At 41.1% G+C, this 26,319-nt stretch overlaps 1 protein-coding gene across 1 annotated transcript; it reads right to left on the minus strand.

Moving 5' to 3' along the window:
* Window positions 1–346: 346 nt before the first annotated feature.
* ZNF318 (zinc finger protein 318) lies at window positions 347–25,069 on the minus strand. The gene is made up of 10 exons (XM_042815131.1): window positions 24,734–25,069; window positions 19,871–20,016; window positions 14,394–15,033; window positions 11,929–13,356; window positions 10,158–10,257; window positions 9,164–9,450; window positions 6,103–6,306; window positions 5,525–5,624; window positions 4,528–4,646; window positions 347–4,090 (listed from the first exon to the last, which is right to left on the minus strand). Exons 1-10 carry the CDS (start codon window positions 25,067–25,069, stop codon window positions 707–709), a joined length of 6,744 nt encoding a protein of 2,247 aa, XP_042671065.1. The 3' UTR covers window positions 347–706.
* Window positions 25,070–26,319: the final 1,250 nt, after the last annotated feature.

The following is a 26,319-nucleotide window of genomic DNA, read 5'->3' on the forward strand; positions in this document are numbered from 1 at the left end:
ATGTGGCATCCATAAACGTGTTTATACAATACAATGGAACAGCTTAAGTACAGATGTAACACAGCAGCGATTACAAATCACAAAGACAGATAAACAAAAGATTAATCACATTTCTTGCATTTCAAACAATGAAAGTAAACAAAACCATGCATTACAGTTTAAAACAATGTTCAGTTTTAGTTCTTCTGCAAGTCTCCATTTCCTCAACTTCTAAATTGCTGTTCTTGAGCTTGTCCCAGAGGTCGGACCACTTGCGATGCTACTGACAGAAGCAAGGTGAGCGGGAAATCATCCAGAAATGTTCAAAGAACAGAAGCCCCCAAAATAAACAACAAAGACGCACGCATTATAAACGAGAGATTCCACTTTAATAGCAGAAGTGTAGAAAAGAAATTGGCAAAAAAATTCACATGAAAAAACATTTTACACAGTTGACTATGTACAGAATAACATACGTGTCTGGTTTCTGATGGTGTTAAGTTTCAATTTAGCCATGTCCTACGATGCTACTATGTCCTAGGTGCTCCTGCTCAGGCAGGGGGATCAGACCAGATGATCTTTTGAGGTCCTTTCCAATCCCTGATATTCTGTGATTTTGTGATGCAAAGTGCGCCCAAACACCTCAACTGGAACAAAACAAACAAAAAAACCCATACACATCATCCCGGCTCCGGCTCCTCAAATATTGGGGCTGCCTGGGTTCATTTCAACCCACTGGGCTTTCTGCTAAGCTTTCAGTCATTCCTGAATTTGTTGTAGATTCCGAACTACTGCCAGTGGTTTCTGTTTGCTCAGTCTTCTTACTCTGGATAGCGCATAGTCCCTTGCCTCCTAAGCCATCCTCCTTTCCATGAGTTTCTTTGAGTCCAGGAAGGAATGTTTCCACACAACCAGATGCCGGACTTTGTCTGCTGTCTCCATCACAGCTCAGTGATAGCATTTCAGCAGCACCACCTCTGCTCTCCTCCACTTGCCGAAGGCTCTCAGACATGGTAGAAATGCCCTGCATTTCTGGAACTGGCATGACTGCTTTCATAGTGTCATTGTTTGAGGGTTGCAATCCAAGCTGAGATGCAGCTGTCTGAGAAACCTGGGTGCAAAGTTTATCTTCCCAACTACCAGAAGTAAGCGTGGCAAAATCAGTAACCTCTGTTTCATCCACTGTTTTTCCAATGCCCAGCTTGCCCAGTTTGTTTGACTCCAGTTCAACGGATGCAATAGTTTCTAGTTTTGAAACTTCTTTCACACTCGTATTTAAAAGTCCTGCTGGAAGGATACTGATGTCTTCATGTATTGTCTTAGTATTTCCCAAATTAAAATCTGTGCTTTTGAACTCTTGCTCTGCTTTCTCAGAGGGGGTCTCACTGCATTTTGTATTTTCTGATCTCAAGGAATCTTTCTTGTTATCCTCACTAACACTTAGAGAGAGACTTTCAGACTGTTTGGTATTAAATCCTGAGTGAGTGGTATTCAGACTAAAGTCATTGGCTGCTGAGGTTCGTACAGCCTCACTCTTTGCTTGCTTGTTGACAGCCTCTTCTGAAAAATGCTGATTGAAATCTGCTGATAAAGCAACTGCTGACTCTTGAACAAGATCAGAAAAACCCACCATTCCTTCTTTTGCATCTCTCTTAGCAAAAATATCATCTAACATTTCATTAGATCCAGTGTGTCCTAGTGACTTCTTTTCAACTTCAACTACAAATTCTACACTGGATCTGAGTTCAACAATGCTTGCTGAGCAGGCATTGACTAACCAAGCAACCTCCTGCCTTTGGGTTTGCTTATCTAATACTGCATGGCCTGACAGTTCTGGTCTAACTTTTTCTTGTGCTTCTAATGTGCTACTTCTAGATTTTGTGTTGCTAAGAGATGCCTCTGGCTCTATTTCTGTCAATTCTGAAGCACTAATTTTATTAGAATTATTTTTCTTTTCTACATTTGGAGTGTTTGATAATTTCCAACCACTTTCAGAACAAGAACTGGTTGCCATTACCTGTTCTTCTCTTTTACTGGTTCTGGAAGCATCCCACTCAGCAGGACTTCTTGTCAATTCTGAAATCTTATTTTGGGTTTCTGAAATCTGGTGAGTTTTGCCAAGGACTCCTGGTACTTCCAAAGCTACACTGTTTGGGTTCACACCTTTTAAGGAGGCATCAATAGAATTTTGCTCTGTCAGTACTGCTAGTAAAAGTTTTTCTTTTGAAATGTTCTGAGAATCACTGAGCAAGTGTGGACTATGAGTTTCTGAAGCAGTTCTACAGCTATCACTTAAATTTTCCTCTTCCAAATGGGGATCTCCCAGATTTTGAATTTCAATCTGTTCTAGCATAAGCTCAGGCTTTACTGCTTTTATTTCCCTGTCTTTCATCTCTTTGTCTTTCTCCAAAATGCCAGAGGCATTTGAGTTACTAACTGCAATTTCATTTGCATCGTCCTGTTCAACTCTCTCTTGGATCTCTGTTCTCTGCAGATCACAGAACTCCTTGCTGCCTGCTTGCACTTGACTTGCTATATCCACAAGTCCCTTCTCTGCAGGCATCTGAATATGAGAAGCAGGTTTTGCTTCTAGCAGTTCTGTGACTGACATTTCTGACAGCTGAGGCTGAAATATCTTCTTGTTCCTTTCAGCGTGATTCTCACCAAGAATCCAACTGCCCATTACTTGATTACTACACTGTAAAGAATCCCCATCTTTCAATTTAATCTGAATATCTGTTGTAAGAGCCTGGAATTTTTTACCTACATCCTTCTGAATACCACTTTCAGTGTCAGCACTCATCTCAAAATTAGGTATTAAAGTCTCCTGAAAATCAGTTTTCTCCATTACTGAGCCTGTCTCAGCTGAGTGGGCCTGGCTAACTTCAGTAGCCACATTTTGAGATTCCTCTTTAAAGGAGGACAAGCTACTGTCTGTTCTAGAGTTCGCAGGATAATCTGCAGGTTTTGCTAGGTTAGAGTTTTCTCCATTTGGAAGTGTAGAACTTACAAGCTTGCTGTCAGCTGAACCCTTTCCACCACTACTGTAGAAAATATCATAGAGATCCTTAGCATTGGCAGTGGCCAGGCAAGAGTTCCGCTTCTCTATTTTTTTTGCCTGCTCACTGAAGGCGGTTGAAGGTGGTGGTGGAGGAGGAGGCCTTACAGGCATCGCTAACATTGTCTGTTCACTTTCAGACACACCTGGAGCTACTTCATCTGCAGGAATGACAGCAGTGGGCTGCACTGCAGGTGGAGGAGGTGGGGGAGGCGGTATATCAGAAGTCTGAGAAGATTCACTTTTCTCTGGCGCTTTCAAATCCTCCTCTGGCCCTTTTAATATTACCTCTTCTCCTCCAAAAGCTTTTGAGATGATATCTGGAGGCAGCAGAAGATCTGCATTCGTTTCTTTTACCACGGGTAGTGGTTTGGTAGTGGCTCCAGAGGATTTGATGGATAAAAAAGTGTTCAAAGGTGCTGGTTTGCTAACTGTTGCAGTAGTAGATTTCCTGAAAATCATAGTGGGGACTGGAAGGTTGGGTAGAATTTTTGACTGCGTTGATGTATAAGCAACTGGTGTCCACGGGCTGGTGTGTGGAATAACAGTTTTCCCAGACAGCTTGATTTCAATGGACTTGGCATGGAGTTTCCCCGACTGAAACTTGTTCTCCTCTTTGTTTCCCTCTGTGCTCTCCTCCTTTGGAATAGCTACTCCTGGGGCTTTATCCTCTCTCTCTGCCTTTTTCCAGCTGAATTTCCCAAACGATGTCTGACTCGGTGATTCCTTTTTAGATTCCTCCTTCTTTTCTTCTTTTTTGTCCTCTTTCTTCTCTTCCTTCTTCAGTTTAAGCTTAATACCCATTTTTCGCCCAGAAGAATCTGTTTTGTCTTGAGTTTCACTAGCTCCTTCTCCAAGCTCTGGGGTGTTCTTTGTTTCCTCTTTCTTTATTATTTTTGCTTTCTTCTCATCCTTCTCTTCTTTCTGTTTCTCAACTAGTTTCCTCTTCAGTTCATTCTGCCGCCTGCGCTCCGTTTCCAGAACTACAGCCAGTCCAGCCTGACGGTCTAGATTTCTCCTTTCTTCATAGAGCGGGTTCTCATCTATGTATTTCTAAGGAAATAAATGGCACGGTTTTAGCAACTATTTCAAGGAAAAAGATAACATCAAGTCAGTTCTTAAACAGCTTTGCCTTGTTAAGTAAGTGCCTTCTCAACACTGAGAGAGCTGAGAACTTTTTCCCACTGAGAAACTGAGATGCCACAAACTCCACATCCTGTAGTTTAATGTAGATTGAGTGGTGGCTTCCAGCAGTGCTGTCATTCTCCTGTAGAGTTTGAAAATCAACACTGGTACTTAAACACAATTTAATCTTATGCAGAGGAAAGATTAATCTCTATGTAGTGGGAAGTTCTGCTTAGTTAGTTCACTGCAATACAGTAAAAAATAACTGGATACACCATGTCAAATGGAATTCTTCAGGAAAAGATGATAGAGCAAATAAAAACTAACAAAAGGAATCACTCACTCCTGGTACGTCAGTTACCAACCTTATATTTTTCATTGTGAGGATGACTTTTCACATGTTGCTCAGCTGAGATTTGATCTCCAAAAAATTCATGACAGAGTTGGCAGTAATAACCAGTGATGGGAATCAGAAACTCAGACCCTAAAAAGGCCAAAGGAAACACTCAGAGGGAGCAAAATTTAAAGGATGCCAAGTTTTTAACAAAGACAAATAAGTGCATCAAAAAATAACAGCAAAACCTCCAGCAATGTTCCTGTTCACATTTTTGAAACTGAATTTGGTGGATTTTATGCTTACAGTATGGTAAATACCACTAGTAGGAGCAATAATATAGAGTGAAGAAGCTTGATTATTGTGATTCAAAAATACCAGTGCTCTTCACAGTGTAACAGCCAGTCTCTGTACAAATAGGCTAATACTTTCAGTAGTTTTCATCTATCTTCCATCTTTGTGGTATAGTCTCCTCAAATAATAAACACCTGGTTTACAAAAGGAACACACTGAAGTTTAGTAAAAGTGCATCCCTGTGCCTGCAGAACCTGTTGCAGTTATCTAACATACTGCAGATCCTACCAAGTACTCATCAGTACTTTTTCAGGGACACCTCTACACAAAATGTGCTCAATGGAAGAGTCTGCTGCAAGGCTGTGTGAGTACTCCACAAGATGTGCTCAAACACAGCAAGACTTTGTGGTCATATTCTGATCTGAATTGTAATATGTTAGTAAAAACAACTTTAGGACTACATTGGAAAAAAGTAGTACCAGCATTCAACCAGTATTCAAAATAAGGAATTAAACTCTAAAGAGAAAAGAAGGAACCATTCTATGTTTTCCTACATTCTTGCTCCTTTTCCACAGAATGACCAGGAAATTAAATCATCTGCCATTTACTAATCATACAGTATCTATACGTGCTCCTGTAACTACAGAAAGTTTTGAAATTCCCTTCTCTGAGTAACTGGAACCTGCTGGAGGGCTAAGGGAGAAGAAATTCATGTTTTAAAAAAATTAACATACCTTTGGCAGGAACAGTAATCTTATCAATGCGCTTTATGGAGTCTTGTTTGGTCTCACTCTGGGTCTTCGAAGCCCAAGGTCTGTTGTAAGGATCCAGGGTCTATTTGCACAGTGACAGAGGTATACAGGCTCACATATTACACTAGCAAGGCAACTATGCTTGTTGTTTGTTTTTTTTTTTTCCTTTTTAACATCCTTCCAGAACACTGAACATTAAAATCAATGTGCAATTATACAAAGGAGCTAGGTTTTTCACTTTTCCCTCCCTTTTTGTAATTTATGTGAGAATAACCGGTGAAGAGGGTAAGACGTAAACAATATCAAAAGACAGGCAAACACAAAACAAAAATATCAAACACTAGGTCCCAAGTGAACTGAATACAAGCCCCGCTTACACTAGTCGAAACACACCAGTAGCTGTACAAACTGCTTGAGTCCAATATCTTTGAATTTGATAAACAGCTTCTTGCGTTCATTACTTCAGTTTTTCTTGTAAAATGTAGTTCTGTGATGTATGTTTCAGGGCTAATATTTACAGCAAAATGAAATGCACGTAGTGAAGGAAGCCTGTCACATACCTGTCTGTGTTTCTTATTATGCATATGTGTGAAAAAATCAAACATGGTCCCGCAGATGGTGTTGCAGTCTTTGCACCAGTGGTTCCCTGCATCATAATATTCATAAATATTGGCCAACTGGAAAGGATGTTTGGAGGATTGTGAAGAGGATTCTGCTGGCTTTGGGCTTCTGCCTCTGGATTTTTCATTAGTTGGTTTTGATTCCTAAATTGAACAAAAGGAAATATTTATCTAAGACAAGGTAGGACAGACATAATGCTCTGGAACTCAGATCTTGCCTCCAGTAGAAGCCACACGCACACAAAAAAAAGTATATATCACCTGCTTTTCAGCGCCCAGGCTAAATCCACTCTTTCAGAAAGCTGGTACTGCCGATTAAGATGCAGCGTGGTCACAGTGAAGAACTTCCAGAAAGACTCCAGGATGTAATGGCTGGATGGTTGTAGGTTGTAATCAAGGAACGAAATGAAAAAATCCCCTAAGGCATGCACCTTTCCCATTTTATGGGTTTCACACAAGGATCTCAATAGTTTCAATTTATAATACTAGCCAACAGTACCTGCAACACCTAAAAGCACTTAGAAGTTCTGCTAGGAACAACTACAAGTTACCGTAAAAGTAGGTTGGATGAAAGTAGAATGGAAAAGGAAGTAAAAATTAGTTGACTAAAAGTAATTAAATCAATCATTTAATCAGATTATTTGAGAGCGCCTGAATTCTCTAACGGACTCATTGCTTAACAGTAATAAAGTTCTGTTAATTACCTAAGTACATACAGAGAAGCATCTTGTGATTTAAGCATGTGATACTTACACTGATTTGTACAGAAAGATGCCATACAATAATGCACAGACCTTTCAGGACAGTAGCCAAAATCAATACATTTTGCTCAGAATCTTGTTGTATGCTAACACTGTGAGCAGCAAAACAAGCAATCCCTGAAACAAATAATGAACAAGCCCTGCTAATTGAGATTATCATTCTCCTGGATAGAGCTAAGTGTATTTTGAGTCTTCATTTATGTTCCAATGTAACAATGGCCCATCATGTTATTATTTCTCATCTGCGTGGCATTCCGGGAAGAACAGCATCTTTCCAAACTTAGCAGGTCCAAACCAGTTGCATGATTTCCAAGTAATTTGGTAGTGGTGTCAAACAAATTTACTTAAGCAGATTCAAAACCAACAAACAACATCTTACTTGAAATTCCTTCTGATAAACAGGAACAGGTTCTCTCCTAATACCATTCCATGCAACACAAGCAGTAACACAAACAATGAAGAGACATCCTTGCCACTGTGCACTCCAGAAATTTCCACATCCCAATACAATTTAGTTCTTGGCTTAGAGTAAGAAGTGGTCCAGTGAATATTTGCATATATTCTACGTGCAAGAACATAGCAAAGCTGACATTCTCTAAAACAATGAGAAGATCAACTTACGATCAGTAAGAAATGCATGGAAGGATGTTCATAATGTCTAAGAAGTGCTGTCTTTTATGTTATTTACAGACCCATACAATACGTATCCTATAAAATACTATCTCAACCAGAGCGTTACAAAACACAGTGCTTGTCAAATAGATGAATGACAACCAACTCTAACCCGTTTGTGCTTCTGCAATTAACAAAACATAAACAACTTTCAGATCATGGTACCTTACCTCCACATCAACAGAAACTTGGGGTAAAGCTCAGGGATATCTTTTTAGCACAAGACTAGTGACTACAACACACAAACACGAGCTCAGCAGCAAAAGACCACAAAACAGCTTGCAAAGATGCGGAAAAACATAAATGTTTTTGCCCCTTGATTGGCCAAGTAAACTGGTCTCAGCGTCTGAAAGTCTGCACTATCTTTCTTTTCACAAAAAAGAAAGTTAACAATCAGAATTATAAGGTGAATCTCAGAGTCTAAGGTCAGCATCCTATGTTCCACGTTAAAATAAGGAACTATAAACAGGGAGCAAGTCATTATGTGTTCAGACAATGTAAACAATGGAAGTTAAAATAATGAAAGACACATTCACACATACTTTATCTCAAGAAAAGAAAGCAATACAACTTAATGCAATGTAGGATTTAACAGATGTTCCTGTCTACTCATTTGTTCCATGTGGTGTTTGACGCAAATAATTTGTAAAAATAAGTGGATACTAGATTTTGATACAAAAATAAAATGCAAAAACAAGCCTTAAAATGAAAGATGTCTAATGACTTCCCTGAACCAGACCAAGATGAAACATAAGGAAAAGTTTACAAGATTCACCTTACCCTAATAACACTTTAATTTCTGGAAAAAAAAAATACACTGTAAAGTCAGGTGTACGCAAAAAGCATCTACTATCTCCCACCATCTGTACCAGTGACGTAATTGGTAACACAGCAGAAAGTGACATCATTATTGTCCTGAATGCAGGTACAACCTCTCACATGCTACTGTCATCATACACTACTTCCAGAGTAAAAAAAAAAAAATATTCTAGAACTTGAGAAGCCTCTTCTAGTGTATTCACCACTCAGAGACCAAGTCAGAGAGACCATCATGACACACACCCACATTTCTTAAGGAAGAACATACAGCATATATGTAACAATCGTGTTAAGCTGACAATCATGTTTAACTCTTGCCATGATTTATTAACATCATCACCTGGTGAGAAAAATGACACACTCCAAACTTACAAAGAGCTTGGACAAATATCCCTTTTTGACAGACCATACTGGAAATATTGTACAGAAAACAAGTCTGTCGTTCTCAATATGGAGTTGAGACCTAACAGCTACAAACACTTATGCTCCTGTTCAATCCATCCAACACCTCACAAAATCAAGATAAAAAACAGAAAGTGGTACTGTATTGCACAAACTCCGTGGGAAAATATAAACTCTGATTACATTTACTCTCACCTGCATACACAATCAAAAACAGCATATGAGATGTGGTAACAAATGCCATCAAATAAACCTTCTTGAAGGTTTGAATGTTTGGGAGCAGCTGCTCCCCAATGCCCTCCTCTCTTAATGGAAAAATCATCAGTATATAACCTAGAAGATTTTACCTTATTGGAAGAAGTTGCCTTCTCCAGACCTTTTGTGTTTTCTGACTTGCTGTTCTTCTCTGAGGAATCTTTGGTTTCCACAGATGGTTTCCGGGGTTTTTCAAATATGTTAATCCCCAAGATCTGTGCTACTTTGTCAAGCTCAGATTGCTTCTTATCTGCTGCATCAGATTCTTTATGGAGCTCTGAAATCTCCTTCACAATATTCTCTTGAAGTCTGTTCACCTCAACCAACAAGGGGTCTTTGTGACCATCCTTCTCACGTCGTTTTTTCCTCAGCATCTCTCCTGAGCCAATCAAGGAAACAGAATAGTCGGAAATGCAACAAGAAAACTGTCTTAAGATCGATATGACTATTCCAGCAACGAGTAAAATACCAATACAAAATACTACACTTAAATTTTTACTGGGAAAGATGGAACCAACTCGTAGATACATCACTAAATCTGAATTATCTACCTCTGTAGGGGTTTCTTAATATACACCCCTCTCAAAGGCAGCACAGTCCTCAAGAGAAAGAATCAACTTAATAATTACTGTATGATCAAGCAAGCAAAATTATTTTTCATGTTAATCATACATTATAATCTGAAATGATCACCTTCCAGTGGTGAAAGTATTTACTTCTGATAAAAACACAACTTTTAAAATAACGTAAGTTATTAAGATAGAGAGGACTTGTTCTTCTCCATAAAAATTATAAATCTCATAAAAATTAAAAGACATGTTGACATGTCTCCAGTTGCTATTTCTCATTTCTTCTAAAAAAACACTAGAATACATAAACTGCAATTCTTTTAACGTACCAAGCTAATAAAGAAGATTGAAGAGCAGCTGTTTGCTTCAGTGTAACAGTCAGATTTTGACATAATTAATTTTAGTATAGTAATTAGGTCATTGCTTTCTCAAGAGTTCTGCCTATATACTTTGGTCTTCACTTTTAGCAGGTACTGCTGGTGGGAAAAAAAAAAAAAGTGGGGGAGATGTGCCATACCTTGTTGTTTACGAAGCCTGTCCAGTTCAGTCTTCAGATAATAAAGCTTCTTCTGCCGTGCTTCTCGCTCATTCTTCAGTTTTTCTCTCTCTTCTATCACCTAAACATATTGCAAGAAGATTGGATTTTCTTCTCCACCTACCGTAAGTTAATCAGACTTGTGAAAAGACAGCAAGAACTCAGTTTGTCAGTCAAAACTGCCTGGTTTGATCATTTCTCAAGGCATTGAGACTGGCTGACTATCTTCTTACAGAGCTCATGAAGTCTGATGTTGAACAGCTCTTCAAAACTCACACAGAACCTCTACAGACAACATATAACTGACAAAAGACCTTACAGCCCACCAGCTTCTCTCCTAATTTCACTTTGCCAAATTTTAGCCATCATTTAGGATTCTGCCTCAATGTGATCTTAACTTTATCATCAAGAACATTCTGCAAGCATCAGTGTCTGAAATTAAACGTGTATAAAGTTTGTTTCTTGCTCAGTCAAGTCTAGCAGGAGGAGCTCATACATTTGCTTTTCACTAGTTTGAACTGACTCCCACTGAAGAAAACCAGCCAATATGCTGAATTGAAACATGAGAAGTTCTTTCCTTTTCCACCCTAATTTTTTTCTAACTAATTTTCCAAGACACAAGTCCCAATTTCTTACCTTCACAATACTCATGAGCATTGCTACTGACTCCTCCCTTGAACAAGCAAAAATTGATCCAAAAATTAGTCCTCACTAGAGAACCACTACTACTATGTCAGTGTAAGTGTCGGCAGGATTCCTACCTCGAATAAATCTTGCATACACCAATGGGAGAATCTCTACCAACAGCCAGGCAGCTTCTTGAATGCCAGAAGATTTTTATTATTTTTAAATTATCAAAGCACCATTTTATCATTTGGGCTTTTCTGGCAGCACAGGGCATCAAATGACGCACAAAGGTTGCCATGTTCCAAGGCATTTAGCAAAGAACTGGACTAAGCCCATATCAAAGAACTCCATAGTGCAGACAAAGACCTGGAAGTCCAGCAAAGACACATAGCTGAGCTACCAGTGCATGTCAGAACAGGAGGAAACCCCAACACCTTTAACTAACAGCTCTTTCAGAAGCGCCTAAGTTCCATTAACAACAAAAATTCAACATCATCAGCTGAAGAAATTATTACTCCTGCAAACAGTTAAAATGCATTCATCTGCTCAAATAGCTTTTTGTCCATGTACTTCTATGTAAATCATTTCAAACTAAAAGCAAAGGGAATATATCAGACCATAACTTTGTTTATCCCCAAAACCTCTCTTAGCAATTTGCGCCAGTGCTCAGTCATTCTCACAGTAAAGAATGCATTTTCCCATGTTCAGATGTTTTTCAGTTTGTGACCATCTTGCCCTGTCACTGGGCACTATGGAGAAGAGACTGGCTCTGTCTTTTTCACACCATCCTTTCAGGTATCTATGTACCCTCAAATCTTCAATGATTTGAATGTCTAAAGCTCAGTGGAATAAAGTTCAGATATAGCTACCAAGTATCTTTCTGTAAGCTTTTGTTTGGCCCTAATCAATAACCTACTAATGTGTGATTTGGGGGGATTTTTAATATATTTTTTAAATTGTTACAGAATAAACAGACAGGTGCCTAGAAATCTTTAACAAAAGCAAATCTAACTACTTCTAAACCAGAACCACTCAGGCTAAAATCAGTGCATTTAAAGAGGAAAAGTTTCTAGCCCAGTAGGCAAGCAGTCTGACATATTTAGATACATTAGAATATACAGCATACCTTCTGCTTTTGAGCTGCTCGATTTTTTTCATCTGATATCTTTTCTGGGGTACTTTTGAGAGGGTGTGAAGATGGACGAAGGGGCACTTTGGAATGAGTAGGAGTGGTAGGGACACGAACAAGCACAGAACCGTCTCTTTTCACATCGGCGGCATCCTTTCTCATAGAGACTGTCTCAATAACCCGGAGGTTGGGACGCGTAGGGTTTGCTGACATGGCCATAGTAAGAAGCCCATGAGCCTCTGGCAATGCAGGATTAGGCTGCTGGGTAGGGGGATACATGGTCCAGCCAGGAGCTGCATAAGCCATATAATGCCCATAAGCATCATATCCTGGAGGGGCCAGTGTGGGAGGTGGATAGTTCGGGGGCATCTGAGTGGTAGTGAACTGGGAATAGTTGGGAATCTGGTATTGGGAAACAGAAGTAGGTGTAGGTGGCAAACTAGCAGGAGCTGGTGGAACTGAGGGAATGAGAGAAACGGAAGGAAGAGGTTGTTCTGGTGCACATGGAGGTACGTCCTGTCCTCCTGGCTTGTTCTTCGTATATTCTGATTTCTGAAGAGAGGATGGATCTTTAGACTGCTGGAAAGAAATGGGAGGTGATGCTGAGTGCTGCTGGCCTGACTCTGGAGAACGAGTGTCACTGCGGCTGCGACGTAAGTCCCAGCGGTCTGTTCTGCGAGTATCTGAAGAGCGACGATCGGGAGAACGGGATGCCAACTTTTTGCCATGAAGGCGTTCCTGAGTACGAATGGCTAGTCTCCCAATTTCAGCAACACCAATGTCAAGTCCAATGGTTTTGAGTAAGTCATGAATCTTGGCATACTCCGCATTAGACTCTTCTAAAGGATCCAGCTTGACAGCTGGAGCAGGAGAAGGAGGAGGTAGGCTCACCTTCTGGTTCATTACCTCACTGCTACAACTCACAGGAGGCTTTTGAACAAGGTGTGATTCAGTATTAGTGTCTTCATCCTCATCACCATACAGAAATTTCTCTTCATCCTCGATGTCAGGAAAACTACGCCTCCTCTTCTCCTGAGCACTGACAGAATCAGCCATCATGCCCAGAATTCGGGAGAAACCACTGCCATCCTGACTGGCCCTCTCATGAGGCAGTAGGAAGTCAGTATGGCGATCAGCAGGCTCTGATTTGGGTTCTATTTTCTCCTTGTGACTTAAGAAGCTTCCAAACTTCTCTTCATAGGTAAAAGTGTCTTTGGGAGCCGCAGAAAGTGGGTTCCACTCATATAAACCATCATGTAACTCTTTGTTTGCAGGCTCCATCACAGAGTCTTTGTTAAACCGCTTGAGAAAGTTCTCCACTTCAGAGGAAAACGGAGCTGTGTTGTTGCTCTGGGGCAAAGATGAATGACTAGAAAGAAGAGGAAGATCCTTGCTGGGAGCAGGGCTGCTAGAAAACTCCTCGGGCTGAAAGACAGAGAAGTTATTATTTACTACAGCACCCTCTGAGGGGACTGTGTACCTTGCAGAACAAATGAACATGATCATTTCTCTTCAAGATCATATTTGAAGAGTTAAAAAAGACAATTCACAGTTGAAAGAGAAATAAAGATAAAAAAAATAGTTGTGATTCTAGAACGTCCAGCAATGAAAGCTCACCCTAGAGAACACACGGGATCAAAATTATATTTAACCAACTTTTTGACAAACTCAATAAATGAAACTTTTAAGCTGAAACACTCTGACATAAATTCAGCTATGCTTTGAGTTTAATCACAGACAATTAGGATATAACACTTTAAGACAAGTAAGAGTAACTGTACTGGGAATATTTCCAGTCACTTCTTCAGATATGCATAATTAATATCATATGAAATAGACATGGGCATTGAGCAGGATCTTCGGTGCCCTGTGATACAAAGGTGACACTGTCAACTAAGCAGACCAAAAGCAATGTGCTAAAGCACAAGAAAATAAATTTATCGCAGCAGTCCCAACTTTGCTGATACTCTGATTTTCAAACTCAAGAGGTATGGCTTGGGTACAATTTAAGCATGGTTAACATCAGCCTACAGTCTAAAGAGAAAAATTAAGGACACTCGAAGAAAGAAATTTGCAGTCAAAGACACTGAGGATTCATCAGGCAGTTCTTAGTCTATAAAGAAGCAGAAAGGCACTGTGACAGTCATAGCTTTTCTCAGTGCCCTGATGGCATGTACTCAGCTCAGACTCAGCTTTTCAGCACAATCTCAGCGTTTTGGGACAAATTTCAACAAGAACATTTCATTCTGCCTCAGATTTTATACATATATAATCCTTGATTAATTGCCTTCACCATTTAAAATTTCCAATGCAATTCTAAATTGTACAGGCCTACCACAAGATACCTGTCCTTTCCAAGACAGGAGAATGTAAGCATCTGACTTGTCTATTTTTGAAATCTGTATCAGGAAGTGACTTTTGGAAAGGAGTAATGAGGAGACAGACATAGCAAGAGATCAAACCTGAATAGGAGACTCTACTTCCATCTCTACTCTCTTCTTCAAGATAGATTTTTTAGGCATGGATGGTATTTCCTCAGGCCTATATGTGTAACGAGGCTCAGAAGTCTGCAGTGTGTTAGTCAAGCCTGGGATCACATAACCACTGTCTGAAACATCATGATTCAAGTTTCTATTACGTTCTTCCTCTTCTCTTTTTCTCCTGGCGCGGTCAAGCTCTCGGAATTCTTCATTTAGGTATGACGGGCTTGGACTTCGACTGCGGCTAAGGCTGCGGCTTCGTCTGCGATAGTTTCGTGTTCCTGATGAGAAACCTTGATGCTCTCCACTCATACAATGCAATTTCTCATCTTTTTCATACCGTGGACGCTTTATTTCTCGTCCCCTCTCTTCTGGTCTCGATGGGTAGAAAGATTTCCTAAATTTGTCACTGTCTCTGTCAGATCCGCGAGGCAGCTCTTCTCGACGACCATAATGTGGGCTATAATCTGAACGATGAAGAAAAACATCTCGGTTGCGGTAGTCTTCATCGTGTCTCATGCTGAAGGGACTTGAAGGCTGATCTTCATGTGACAGGTATCTCTCTAAGCCCCGAGGGCCTGAGAGGCCTCTGGTGAATATGGGACCATCGGCCATATCATCCCTGCATAAGAGAAGCACAGAAAAAATGTAAGTGCTTGAGTCAGAGTAACTGTGTCTTATTCTCTCTCAAGAGTAAGAAATTTCCAAATCAAATTCAGAATAGGCATCTCCATCACTAAACAGAAGCAACATTTTATATATTCAAGCAGCAGGGGACAAGGGATTGCTGTTTTTAACAGTTATGCTTCTCTCCTATGAAGTCACTTGCAAATACAGAACAATTCAATTCACACTGCAGCCGAGCCTTGAAAAATTGACAGGATGGACTTATTTCTGTAGAGAGACTGCACAATTTAAAAAAAAAAAACAAACATTACTGTCGTATTTCAGGCCACAATCCCTTTCCTCACCTCTCCCAGCAAGATGCTAAGGTCCCATTTCATATGAATTATTCAATGTGTAATTCAGTTTCAGGCTAGCAGAGGTAACCAGATCTTTCTAACTTCAGTTGTGGAAAAAGACCACAAATTCTAGCAATGTTTTTTGTTGCAAAAGATCTATAGACAGGATTGTCGAAATCACAATCTGCTTTACCTAAAAAAGCAGCACAGTTTTTTTTACATGGTATCTACGAATCAGGAACAGTAAATGTAAGAGCATCATTCCTTTGTGTCAGCCCCTGCATTATTATACACAGCGGACTACAACTAGCACAACCTGGAAACAGTGAGCTATAATTCTGGGCTTATCCTTTTTTGGGCCAACTCCAACAGACACTTGCAATCAGGAGTACTATTTTAACCAACTCCTTTTCCCCTCAGCCCCTGAGAACTTCTCTGCCACTGTCATTTACATCAGGCAGAAACAACCAAACCACTTTAAAATTGCCAACTGCTGTCTTTATTTTCAGATACTTCAAAAATCTAGCAAGATCCTCCAAGAACGGGAAGCAAATGTGCTCAATTAAGGGAAATCAATGAGACAGAAACCTTAGAAAATGTCTCCCCTGCGTGATTAAGATGTCAGCATGAGATAAACTAGGTATGTCTGCCTGAATCTTCATCCTCCTCCTAAGAAAAGAGCCTCAACAGATTTAAGAGACAAAAAAATCACGAGACAACGTTTCCAAAACAAACAAACAAACAAATAAATAAATGTTAAGAATCCACCAAAACCAAAATAACAATCCTGCAGATAATTTACAGACCCTATTTTTTAAGCCACCAGACCAAGAAATAACCAATGTAACAAGATAAATCTTTTTCTTTTTTATCTTCATAGTTTACACATGCATATTCAAGAATGAAACCAACATGAAATTTCACCACATCTCTGACTTGCATCATTGCAAAGCAATTTCTAAATTATTAGATGCTTAACTGACCCAACACATCTTCAAAGATATGTCATACACCAGTATCTGTGATACCAGATGTTACCTCTTCCATAACAAACCATACACCTTCACTCTTCTAAAAGCACAAAAACATCTACATATGACCTAACTAAGTTTTGTACATGAATGTTGCTGACCATTAAACAATTTATTTAAAAGCAAATGTCTCTCTTCAGTGTCACCATCAGCTTCCATTAGAGCCTGCTATACATAAATATGCTGGTCGAGTAACAGATGTATATCACCATACACCTTCAGTTGATTTTTGAGCAAATAGTTTGCACCCATGCTTGCCAAACACTCTGACTGCAGCAACAAAGGGAAGGAGTGCTAAATCATTCTTTGGAAATACAGGAACAGCAAATCCTATTATACTTTAAACAAAAAGAATGTTCTAAATAGACTATGAATAGCAAGGACACAGATTTAAAACCCAAAGATTAAATACAGGTATGAGAAAAAGATTTATTTGCCTTATAGAAACTACAGCTCTTTGAAATATGCACTCTGTAAACACAATTCAATTTTCAGTCAGCAAAGTCTACTAAGTATGTTGCATCCCTGGCAGAGGATACCACACTGAGCATCCCAATTCATTCCCTACTGTAGAATCTAAGAATGACTGGAAATCGCAGTATCAGAGAAGAACAGACCATAGACGACATAGAGATGATGCTTCAAAGAATGAAAACTGAGGTAAGGAAGTTTACTTTTTATCATATTTGTGTATTTATGTACATTGAAACAGAAATAAACCATGGTATTCTGCTGTGAGCAATCAATAGGGCTCTGTCTTAACAGCCTTTGAATTGGAAGTTCGACGAGCTGTTTACATTCAAGCCAGCTGTCACTTCTGATATTAAGCCAAAATTTGCTATTTCAGAGCACAGCTTAATGCAGACCAACTCTCTGCAGTGATGTGTTCTAATCCCCAGCACTAATCTCAGACGAAAGAATTGGTGGATGTTCTGTATAGCTTATGCCAGCTCAGATAGTAAATATCTTAACAACACTGACAGAAAAAGAGATGAAAGGTAGGGAGGGTAAATAAGATACACACTTCACTTTGATAAAGCAAGATTCCAGGAAACAAAAAAGTATTAATCTGATAAAGAAGACAAACTGCTTTAGTCACCTCAAAGTCACAGACCAGCAGCATTCCGCCATTTTACTTAGACATGCACAGGAGGCCAGCTGCCCTAAAAACTTGGAACAAATTCTTACAGATGTTTCAGGATGGACCTGCACATGGACACACAGCCCGGGAAATTCTCCTAGGGCATCATAAAAATCTATGTCTGCAGGAGAATCCAAAAGCATACCTGATTTCTACCCTCTGGTATTTTATTTCCGTTTTATTTTAATGACTCTTTCTGCCATTCTGAAACCCTTCGTAGAAGTGATTGCTTCAAACCCAAGTAGGTAGGAAAAATAGCTGAGAATAACAAAAATTGGAATTTTTTGTTCCAATTACTTAAAAATCCAAAAAACACAACTTCACAAAATACTTTTTTTTTTTTACGAGAAAGAGAAGGGATTGTGTGTACAATAAGAATCTGATGTGGACAGTATTAAAGCAAATGATGATCACCAACAAGGGCCACATTCTAAAGCGCAGTGATAAAGTCAGCGTCTCTGAACCAAGGCAGTAACACAGAAGTAGAAAAAATACATAATATACAATATCCTAGCAAACAAAACTACCAACCACCTTTTTAAAACAACCAAAATAACAAATAGTGAATAAATCTGCAAACCATAAGCAGTAAGATTTAGGAAAGCTAACAGATATTGTCATGCTAAGCTTCTGGACAGTTGTACCACTCAGTCAAGCACAGCCAACACAAATAGCATGGAGGGAAAAAAATAAAATAAAATAAAATACAAAATGAAACAAAAAGTAAACTTAACCACATGGAGCTCCTGCACACCTATGCTTAAATGGCAAGTCACTTAAAAACTGACATCTACACTGTCTGACTTCTTATTCCAATTCATCATTCAGTACCTCACTACGTTCTTAGCAGTTGACTCTGACCTTGGTTTTTTTTTCTTTAATTACCCTGCTACCATTTTTCATCCAGTAACAGAGATAAAGTGAAAATGATTTGCTTATCAAGAGCGTAAAGATGCCCACAGTAGTGATTTTCCTTCTCATCTTAAAATAAACTCTGCTGTGCTACTCCTAACCAGGAAGTATAACCACAAAACAGATTACATAAAAAACCTCACCGGAGAAAATGAAGCAATGGGACAACTCTACCACCACCAGGTTTTTAATTTGCCAGAGCAGCACAGTGCCAGTTCTCCTATATACAATTTCCTGCTCCTTCCAACCACCGTACTCTCCCCAGGCATATTCACTCATCGTGTTTTGAAGACTGCAGACCGTACAAGGAATTTACAAGTCAAAACTGATTTCAGAAGAACTGAAGTAAAGCCATAAAAGTGACAGTACTGAAAACTAAACTCTCATTTGCTTTTCTGCACCTGCAGAAACTTACCCTTACGCTTGAGACAGGAAATTCACTTATTCTGCCTACTTTTTTTTACTTTTTCTTTTTAAACGGCTGGGGGATATTTGCATCAAAAAGTGATGTTACTGTTCCTTTTGTTTTGTATACCTGAGCTTGATTTAAAATTACAGTATGGCTGCTCTCAGGCACAAGCTACTCCAGCTTGAGTTTGCAACTCAAGGTAAAGCAAACAATTTCTGCTCAACAGGATGATCTTAGTTTACTTCTTCTGCCAGGTTCTACCTGTTCTTCCACTGAAGGCAAAGATTTTCTAACAGTACCTACTAATATTTAAACTTCAGTGTTCACAGCAGTACTTATAACACAACTGACTTCTCTCCATTAACTGTTCCACTTCAGTTCCAATGAAGGAACCCTAAGAATTCTAACATTTTATCATGTACGACATTGTATAACTGTGCTCACTTCCCCTCCGCAGGATTTCTGAAGCCAAAATAATAGGCTTTCTACAAGCTATGCTAGGGCTCTCTTCTGGACTATACTCTAAAATCAAGAAAATATGTTATTCCTCCCGGTAAATTAGGAAATCAAAGATTTACATTATCCATAAACAACCTTACTTTATGTCAAGACTAGGTTGCTTCATAAGAAACAGAAGGTGATTGAAGCTGTGATATTTCATTTGAAGCATCTCCTTCCTGCAAGATCCTCTAGGCATTTTAGTTGATATAGGTTCAAGAAACAGCTGACAAAAGTCAGAGAACAAACATTTGTTTGTTCAGTCTAGGACTATGTGAACACAGGCAACAATGCTTCTTCAGAAACTCCCCGTGTGAAAACATGCTGGAGACTGGGGGAGTATTCCAAGGAGGCATCACTACATGTTACCCTGTTACCTTCGTTCCCTACACACTCGCTGTCAGACAGACTACTGGGCCAATGAGATGTTTGGCCTCACTCAGTACAGCCATTCTCATACTCTTACTGTTTCACACGCTTGAGTTCCCATCTGTGGAGGACCATACCTGTCACTCAGGTTATCAATTGGTGAGCCCAGTCTATCAGGCAGCCTCCTTCTCTCTGGTGTGCCAATGCAATACCGGTCATTACCAACAGTAATCCGCAAACTCTGTTCCAGTGAAGACTCAGAGCGGAGACTCGGTGAACGTCTCTGTAAATTGAAGAAAGAGTGCAAGCCCATCAATCAGGGAGTTTTAATCTCAACTACAGAAAGGCAAGAGACTCTGCTCAATACATGAGACGTGGGGTGGATGGATTGATAAAAAAAACAACAACAAAAACTAGACGAGCATTTGTTCCAAGTATTTCAATTGCTAATAGTCACTAAAGAAAAGGGAGGGTACTAAATGCATTTAATTTCTCACCCCAACTGCCAACAATAAGCTCTATGTTTACATAATCTAAAAGGGAAGATTACCTTTAATAAGCTACCATTTCGGAAAGTGGAAAATCAAAGAAGTTCAACAAGTCCCACATTCACTGCTGTGCTCTTTTCTTCATTAGAGCAGAAGCAGCTAAACCATCAGTGCATAAAAACAGAGCCAGGAGTATCTTAATAAAAGTGCCTGGATTTCTGGCCCTTTGCAGCTCTAATAACAGCACGAAGCAAAGAATACACCAGTGTAAACACAGATTTTCCTTACAGTGATGTTTTCAGTAGTTTTCCTCATCTCATGACGTTTTCAGTGCAGTAGCCTAATAACCTAATACCAACCTAATACACATACAATGCATAACCTAATACTAAAAATGTCAGTGGCTGCAGAAACTCCATCACCCCATTATTGCCAGTAGAACCAAACCACATTTAAGTTATCCTTCAAAGAAGTACAGCAGAGAAGACCTGAGCTAACTGCTCAGCACAGATCTCCATTTGGAGACATGTCTAATACAGCAAATGCCATAACTGTTAAGTTATGCTTTGTATCCTTTTAGAACATGGTACTAAAATTTGGGAATGATCAAAGTAAGGGGAGTTCCATAAGAAGCCGACTAAAAGCAGAGATACTTTATCCGTGTTTTGAAACAACCGTGGTTTATATTCCTCTTAACAGAAAACAAAGAGCCTGCTTCAGTTCTGCCAAACCACTCATGTGCTTCATATTGCTTTCATAGCAGTAGCAAGCTGCAGATGCACTACATTGGCTACATCCATGCCTGTCTGCCCTGGGAAGGTACAGCAGACTGAGCTCGATCCTCCAAGAGAACAAAAGAAGAACATTACATAACCTCCAACAAAAAAGTAGGATTGCCTCACAAATTCATCTAACAAAATTTACTTGCAGTACAAATATGGACTAGAACTCACTGTGCATGTCATTGTTCTAAGATAAAATCAAGCTTTTTAAATTTTTCTCCGTTAATCTGAATCCCAGCATTGATCAGAACACAACCTAATGATATTCTCTTTTATATTGTACAACACCATCCAGGACCAGTCAGGCTGAAATACAACACAAACAAGGTGCATGCATCTCACACAAATGCACCTGGAAGGCTCAAACGTGCCCTGTTTAACACTAAATTCTGAGGGCTTTCTGGAGATGCAATTATCTTGAAAGGCACCTTTTCACCATCAAGGCTCACTGTAAGTTGGGCACATATATGACAATATCTCCAGAAACTGGAGACAGAGAAGTGACAATTATGTCTTATGTAAAGGAACTTTTGGACAAAAGAAGGAAATAGTTTACATTTAGTTAATTCAGGATGTATATGACCACCATCTAGAGACTGCACTGGAGGTACATTGGTATTTGATATAACAAAATAACAAAACGTATTTGAACCTTTTGTTATGACAGAAAAATTCAAGTTTTAAGAGCACTTGCATGGTGGAGTGCCACCACCAGTCACTCCTACCAAAGCCCTGCACTGTGATTTCTTCCCTTCCTCTTCAGGCTCTTGAACAGCAGTTACCACTACCATATAAAACACACCAGTTGCATATCAGCTCTTAATTTCTTCTTTCTCTGCTGACCCAAAATATCCCATTTCTTCACTTTCAGCTAATTTTCTTACACAAAAGCGAAGGAGCTGACAAAGACTATGAAAAGAACAAGCACGCATGTCAGTGGCAAAAATACAAACACTACGATGTGTCAGCCATGCAAGAACATGTACAGTCTGCCAAACTCTCCCTGAACAGCCCTGACCTTCCTCTCCCCTCATTACATTTTTCAGTACTCACCCAAACTTTACCTGTCACTCCATGCTCTGCTCTTCCAATTCCCATACCCCAGCTACTAAGAAACTTACAACATCCACACTTCCAGCATCTGACACACAGTCAGCATCTCTGTTACACACAAGACCAATGCTGATACCTTGGGAATGCATGCCCATCATCTCAAAAACACAATGCCCAGAATCAAGACAAGGGAACAAGAAATCTCAAAGGATGCTCCTTTTATATTTCAATTCATATGAAGCATAGGGATGGTAACTTTTCCACTCTTCAACCTCGTGCCCTTATCCTATCAATGTCTACATTTCATGTACTACATCTTCTACACTTACATTCCCCTCCTTCAAGTCCTCCTTCCTCACTGCAGCTTAAACCTCTCTTTCTCTCAGTGACAGCTCCAAAATGCCACTTGTTAACACCACTGTGTATCTCTCCACTTTTCCTCAGCTTCTGTGGAGGGGGTCTCAAATCATACAGGTTGAAACACTTTGTTAAAACTTTAGCAGAGCATGCTGACCCAACGAATCTGCTGTTGATTTTGTTTTGATTACACTTAGCTCCACTGTTTGGAAAACATCAGCATAATCCCAGCTTCTATCTTTCTTTGAATTTGTAAATAGCCTTTCTAAAAAAGAATACAGACATACATCTTATGCATTAACATCACTTTTAGATAAGGAGGAGTGCTGGCTGAACACCTCTTGGAGAGCAAAAACATCAACTGAAAAAATAATCACGCTACATATTCTGAGAATTAGCTATACTGTGCTTCAGCACATGACAGATTCGGGTTAAAGAGTTGTATTAAATCATCTCATTTTGACTCATACAGTGAGAGCTGCCTCCTAGAGAAAGTTTTTTTCCTAAGCACAGTAGCATTCTTGTAAACAAACAACAAACCTACTGGGATTATCAGTTCAGCACTGGCTAATTTACTGGAGCCTAATTTCTGGAATTCATCATTTTTTCAATCCTTCTCCATGAAATTAGAACAGACAAGAAAAACATCATGAATGTGTAACAATTTGCTGCAGTGACTCCTGCAACTTGAGCCAGAAGGGTGTAAAATAACACTGTTCTTGACAAACACTATTTATTTCAGTGTTAGTATAAAGTAAGGTTTTGCTCGTTTGTTTGTTTTCTGAAGGAGAAATGAGAAGCTGCAAATCAAACACTTCTGATTCAAATTTCTCCAAGTCTGAACCAATGCATTCAGCATCAGAAGTTTTGTGACAGCCCATTCACATTGACACCCTACTGCAGACACAGCAAAAAGACAGACTGAGTGACGATAATGCCAATCTTACAAAGTCCCACTGCGGTATTCCTATTTACCATCGCCTCTGTTGTGACCGTGTCACTGTACATCAGCCTACGATGTAAAAAGACAAGAATCACACTAAAAATCCATTCTACTAAAAAAACCATAGCTTTTTCCACTTGGATCTCATTAGCAAGGTAAGTTGCAAGGCTACTCCCTCAACAATCTATAGGGCTAAGATAATAGTGAACAACACCTAAAAGTAAATGGCCAGAGGCAAGCTTCTCAGCCCAGCTTCACTGTCAAACACAGTATTATCTTTCCATGCCTTCAGGATGGGTTACTCCAGCACCTACCAACAGCTGACTTTTAACTCCACCACAGTCACCTGCCATCTCTTCCACAGATGCAGCTCCAAGGAAATCTTCTAAGAACAGCCACCACCACCACAAAGGGCAATCCTGCTCTCTCACGGTCCTACCATGCAGTGAATCAGTCACAGCAGACAACAGATGCTGGCTGAATTAACTTTCAGCCAAATCAGTCTCTTGAAGCAACTCACTTTTGCAACTTCACAAACACAAGCATGAGTACAGAATATACTGCAGAGCAAAAGGAAAACGTAAGCGCACCTTTCCATTTAATTGTACATATGCCAGGTTAAGTGACCAGGGAACCTAAAACATCACAGCACAAAAGTCTTTTATTTCAGAGCAACACGAGCACACAGCAAAGCTACGACTTACAAAGACAGCAGCTATTGGACAAGTGCTGCATCAAAGGCAACAGACAGCCTGAGTGAATGCCATTTGCAAAAAACAAGGTACAACCATGAGCACCCAAGGTGGTGTAATTTCAGCTGCAATATCACAGCTTCACATATCCACGTCAGATTTTGCGTGGGTTGAATAAGAAGAGTGGCACACCTGGTGGTGCAGCCCCAACCACAAAACAGTGCCTATCTCAAGATCAGTAGCTATAGCAGAGCCTCCTTTGTACATCAGTGACAGCAGAAAGCGCTCTGACAAAACACTCACTCAGCACCTTACTAAGAAAGTTACCTTCCCATCAATAGAAGGTTTACACAATAACACAGCACTGTGACAGCTGGAGGAAACAGATCAGCTGCATCCCTTCCCTTAGTGAACACATCATCCTCCAGACTTAGCTAAAACGGCTCGGGCCGTTAAAAGAGAGATATAACGGGGGAAAACAAACAAACAAAAAAAACCCCATTATTTAAAACTTACATAACCGATCTCCCCGCGGAGCTCCTCAGGACGCGGGGGGGGCCCCGCTCCCTTCCCGGCCCAGGACGGGGTGAGGCCCTGTCCCGCGGCCCTGCCGTACCGGGATCGGGTACCGAGGCCTGACAGCCGCCCCCCGCCCGCAGCCCGCCCGCAGCCCGGCGGCGGTTACCCGGCTGCCGCTGTCTCCGTGCTCGCTCCCCCGGCGGCCCCGTGTCCCGCCGGATCCCGTTCCTCCCGGCGGCGACGGCGGCCTCCGGCTGCGATGCGGCGACGGGGAGCGGCGGGAAGCGCCGCGATGGCCCGACGGAGAGCGGTGGCGGCGCGGCGGCGAAGCACTGGTAGCGGCGGCGGTAGGGGACGGCGGCGGGGGAGGCCGGCCGCGGCCCGGCCCCGGCCCCGATGTGCTGGAGCGAGAGGCGCGGGACCCCGCCGAGCCACTGTCTTTGAGCCGGTGAGAGTACGAGGAGGACGACGGGCCGGAGCGGCCGCTGCCAGAGCGGTACATGATGGCGGCGGCGGCCCGGGGGGTCCCGGCGGCCTGCGCGGGCGCCCCGACTCCTTCTGACCTGGGTCCCCCCCCGTCCCCCGCGCGTGCGCGCCGCCGACCACTCTGGGCGCGCTCCCGAGCCGCCCCCCCCACCTCCCAGTCTCGCGGGCACGGGGGGGGGGCGGGGTGAGCACGGCAGGGGGCGGGGGACAAGAGGCGGGACTCCGGGGACGCCCCCACAAAATGGCGGCCGCCAGCCGCCGGTCACGTGCGCCCCGCGGCGGGGCGGGTAGCGCTAGGTAGGGGTGGTGCTGCGCTCAGGTATTTGTGTCGTGAGTTTACCTCTTCTGCCGGGTGGCAGCGGTAGGATGAGAGATGACGGCTTGGAGTCGCACCGGGTTCAGGTTGGGTACGAGGAGAAATTTCTCAGGAGGAGTGCTGATGTCCTGTGACAGGCAGCAGCTAAACAGAGCACGGGTTCTGTTGCGGGTGGAGGTCTGTCTGGTAGTCCTGTGCGTTTCTGCTGGCAGTGGGTCGGCGCAGCCACAGCTGACTCCCCAGCCGTGGGGTTTTCCCAGGGGGTGCTCCACCGCACAGGCTCGGTGTTATCACTGCAAATAAAAATAGACTTTCGGTTATGTTGAGCAGCAGCTTAAGATTTCTTGGTGCCATTAGGTAAATAAAAGGGTTGGATTTTAACAGAACTTCATTGTTACTCACTTTGAAGATTAATGAAGTGAGTTAGTGAAATATGTGATAACTAAAGAGTGACTTGATTATAGATTTGTGGATGACAAGATTCACACTAAATAACAGGGTATCTTTGATGTGTGTGTAAGGGGCAAAGCATGCGCTTACAGATGCAGTGAAGTATGTGGCTGTAAAATATCTCAGCACCCATGCTTGTGAAACAAATGTCTCATTAAAACATATATAAGAAATGAGGTGGCTGGAAGAAGAATGAGCTTAGCTTATAGTTAAAACTTCCTTCTATTCAAATCTAGAGCAAATACTTGCAATATACTGTTATTTTCCTACAGGCACTAATTGAGGCTGGCAGGATGACTTCATGCTGGTATCCACCTGTGGGTGGCCTTGAGGATCTGGAGGACCTGAGAGGTGCTCCAATCTGGGGGAGATGCTGATCACAGCTTGTGATCCAGGAAGAGTTCTAAGGGTTTCACTTATCTTGGAAGCATAAGTAGTTATTTTGACTCTTGTAAGGTACTTTCCCTTATCAGCCCCCTTGGGTGGCAGAAATATTCTGG

This window comes from Centrocercus urophasianus, unplaced genomic scaffold, assembly GCF_019232065.1.
Source record: "Centrocercus urophasianus isolate 14NV4802_14NV808 unplaced genomic scaffold, USGS_Curo_1.0 seq_10, whole genome shotgun sequence".
Lineage (NCBI taxonomy): Eukaryota > Metazoa > Chordata > Aves > Galliformes > Phasianidae > Centrocercus > Centrocercus urophasianus.

Bases quoted from the DNA above. Each gene is read 5' to 3' on its own strand.
- ZNF318 (XM_042815131.1), bottom strand. From the start codon at position 25,069: ATGTACCGCTCTGGCAGCGGCCGCTCCGGCCCGTCGTCCTCCTCGTAC. The intron at 13,357-14,393 runs GTTTGATCTCTT...TCTGTCTTTCAG, and splicing joins AAGTAGAGTCTCCTATTCAG to CCCGAGGAGTTTTCTAGCAG. The intron at 4,647-5,524 runs GTATGTTAATTT...TGGCCTTTTTAG, and splicing joins GATTACTGTTCCTGCCAAAG to GGTCTGAGTTTCTGATTCCC.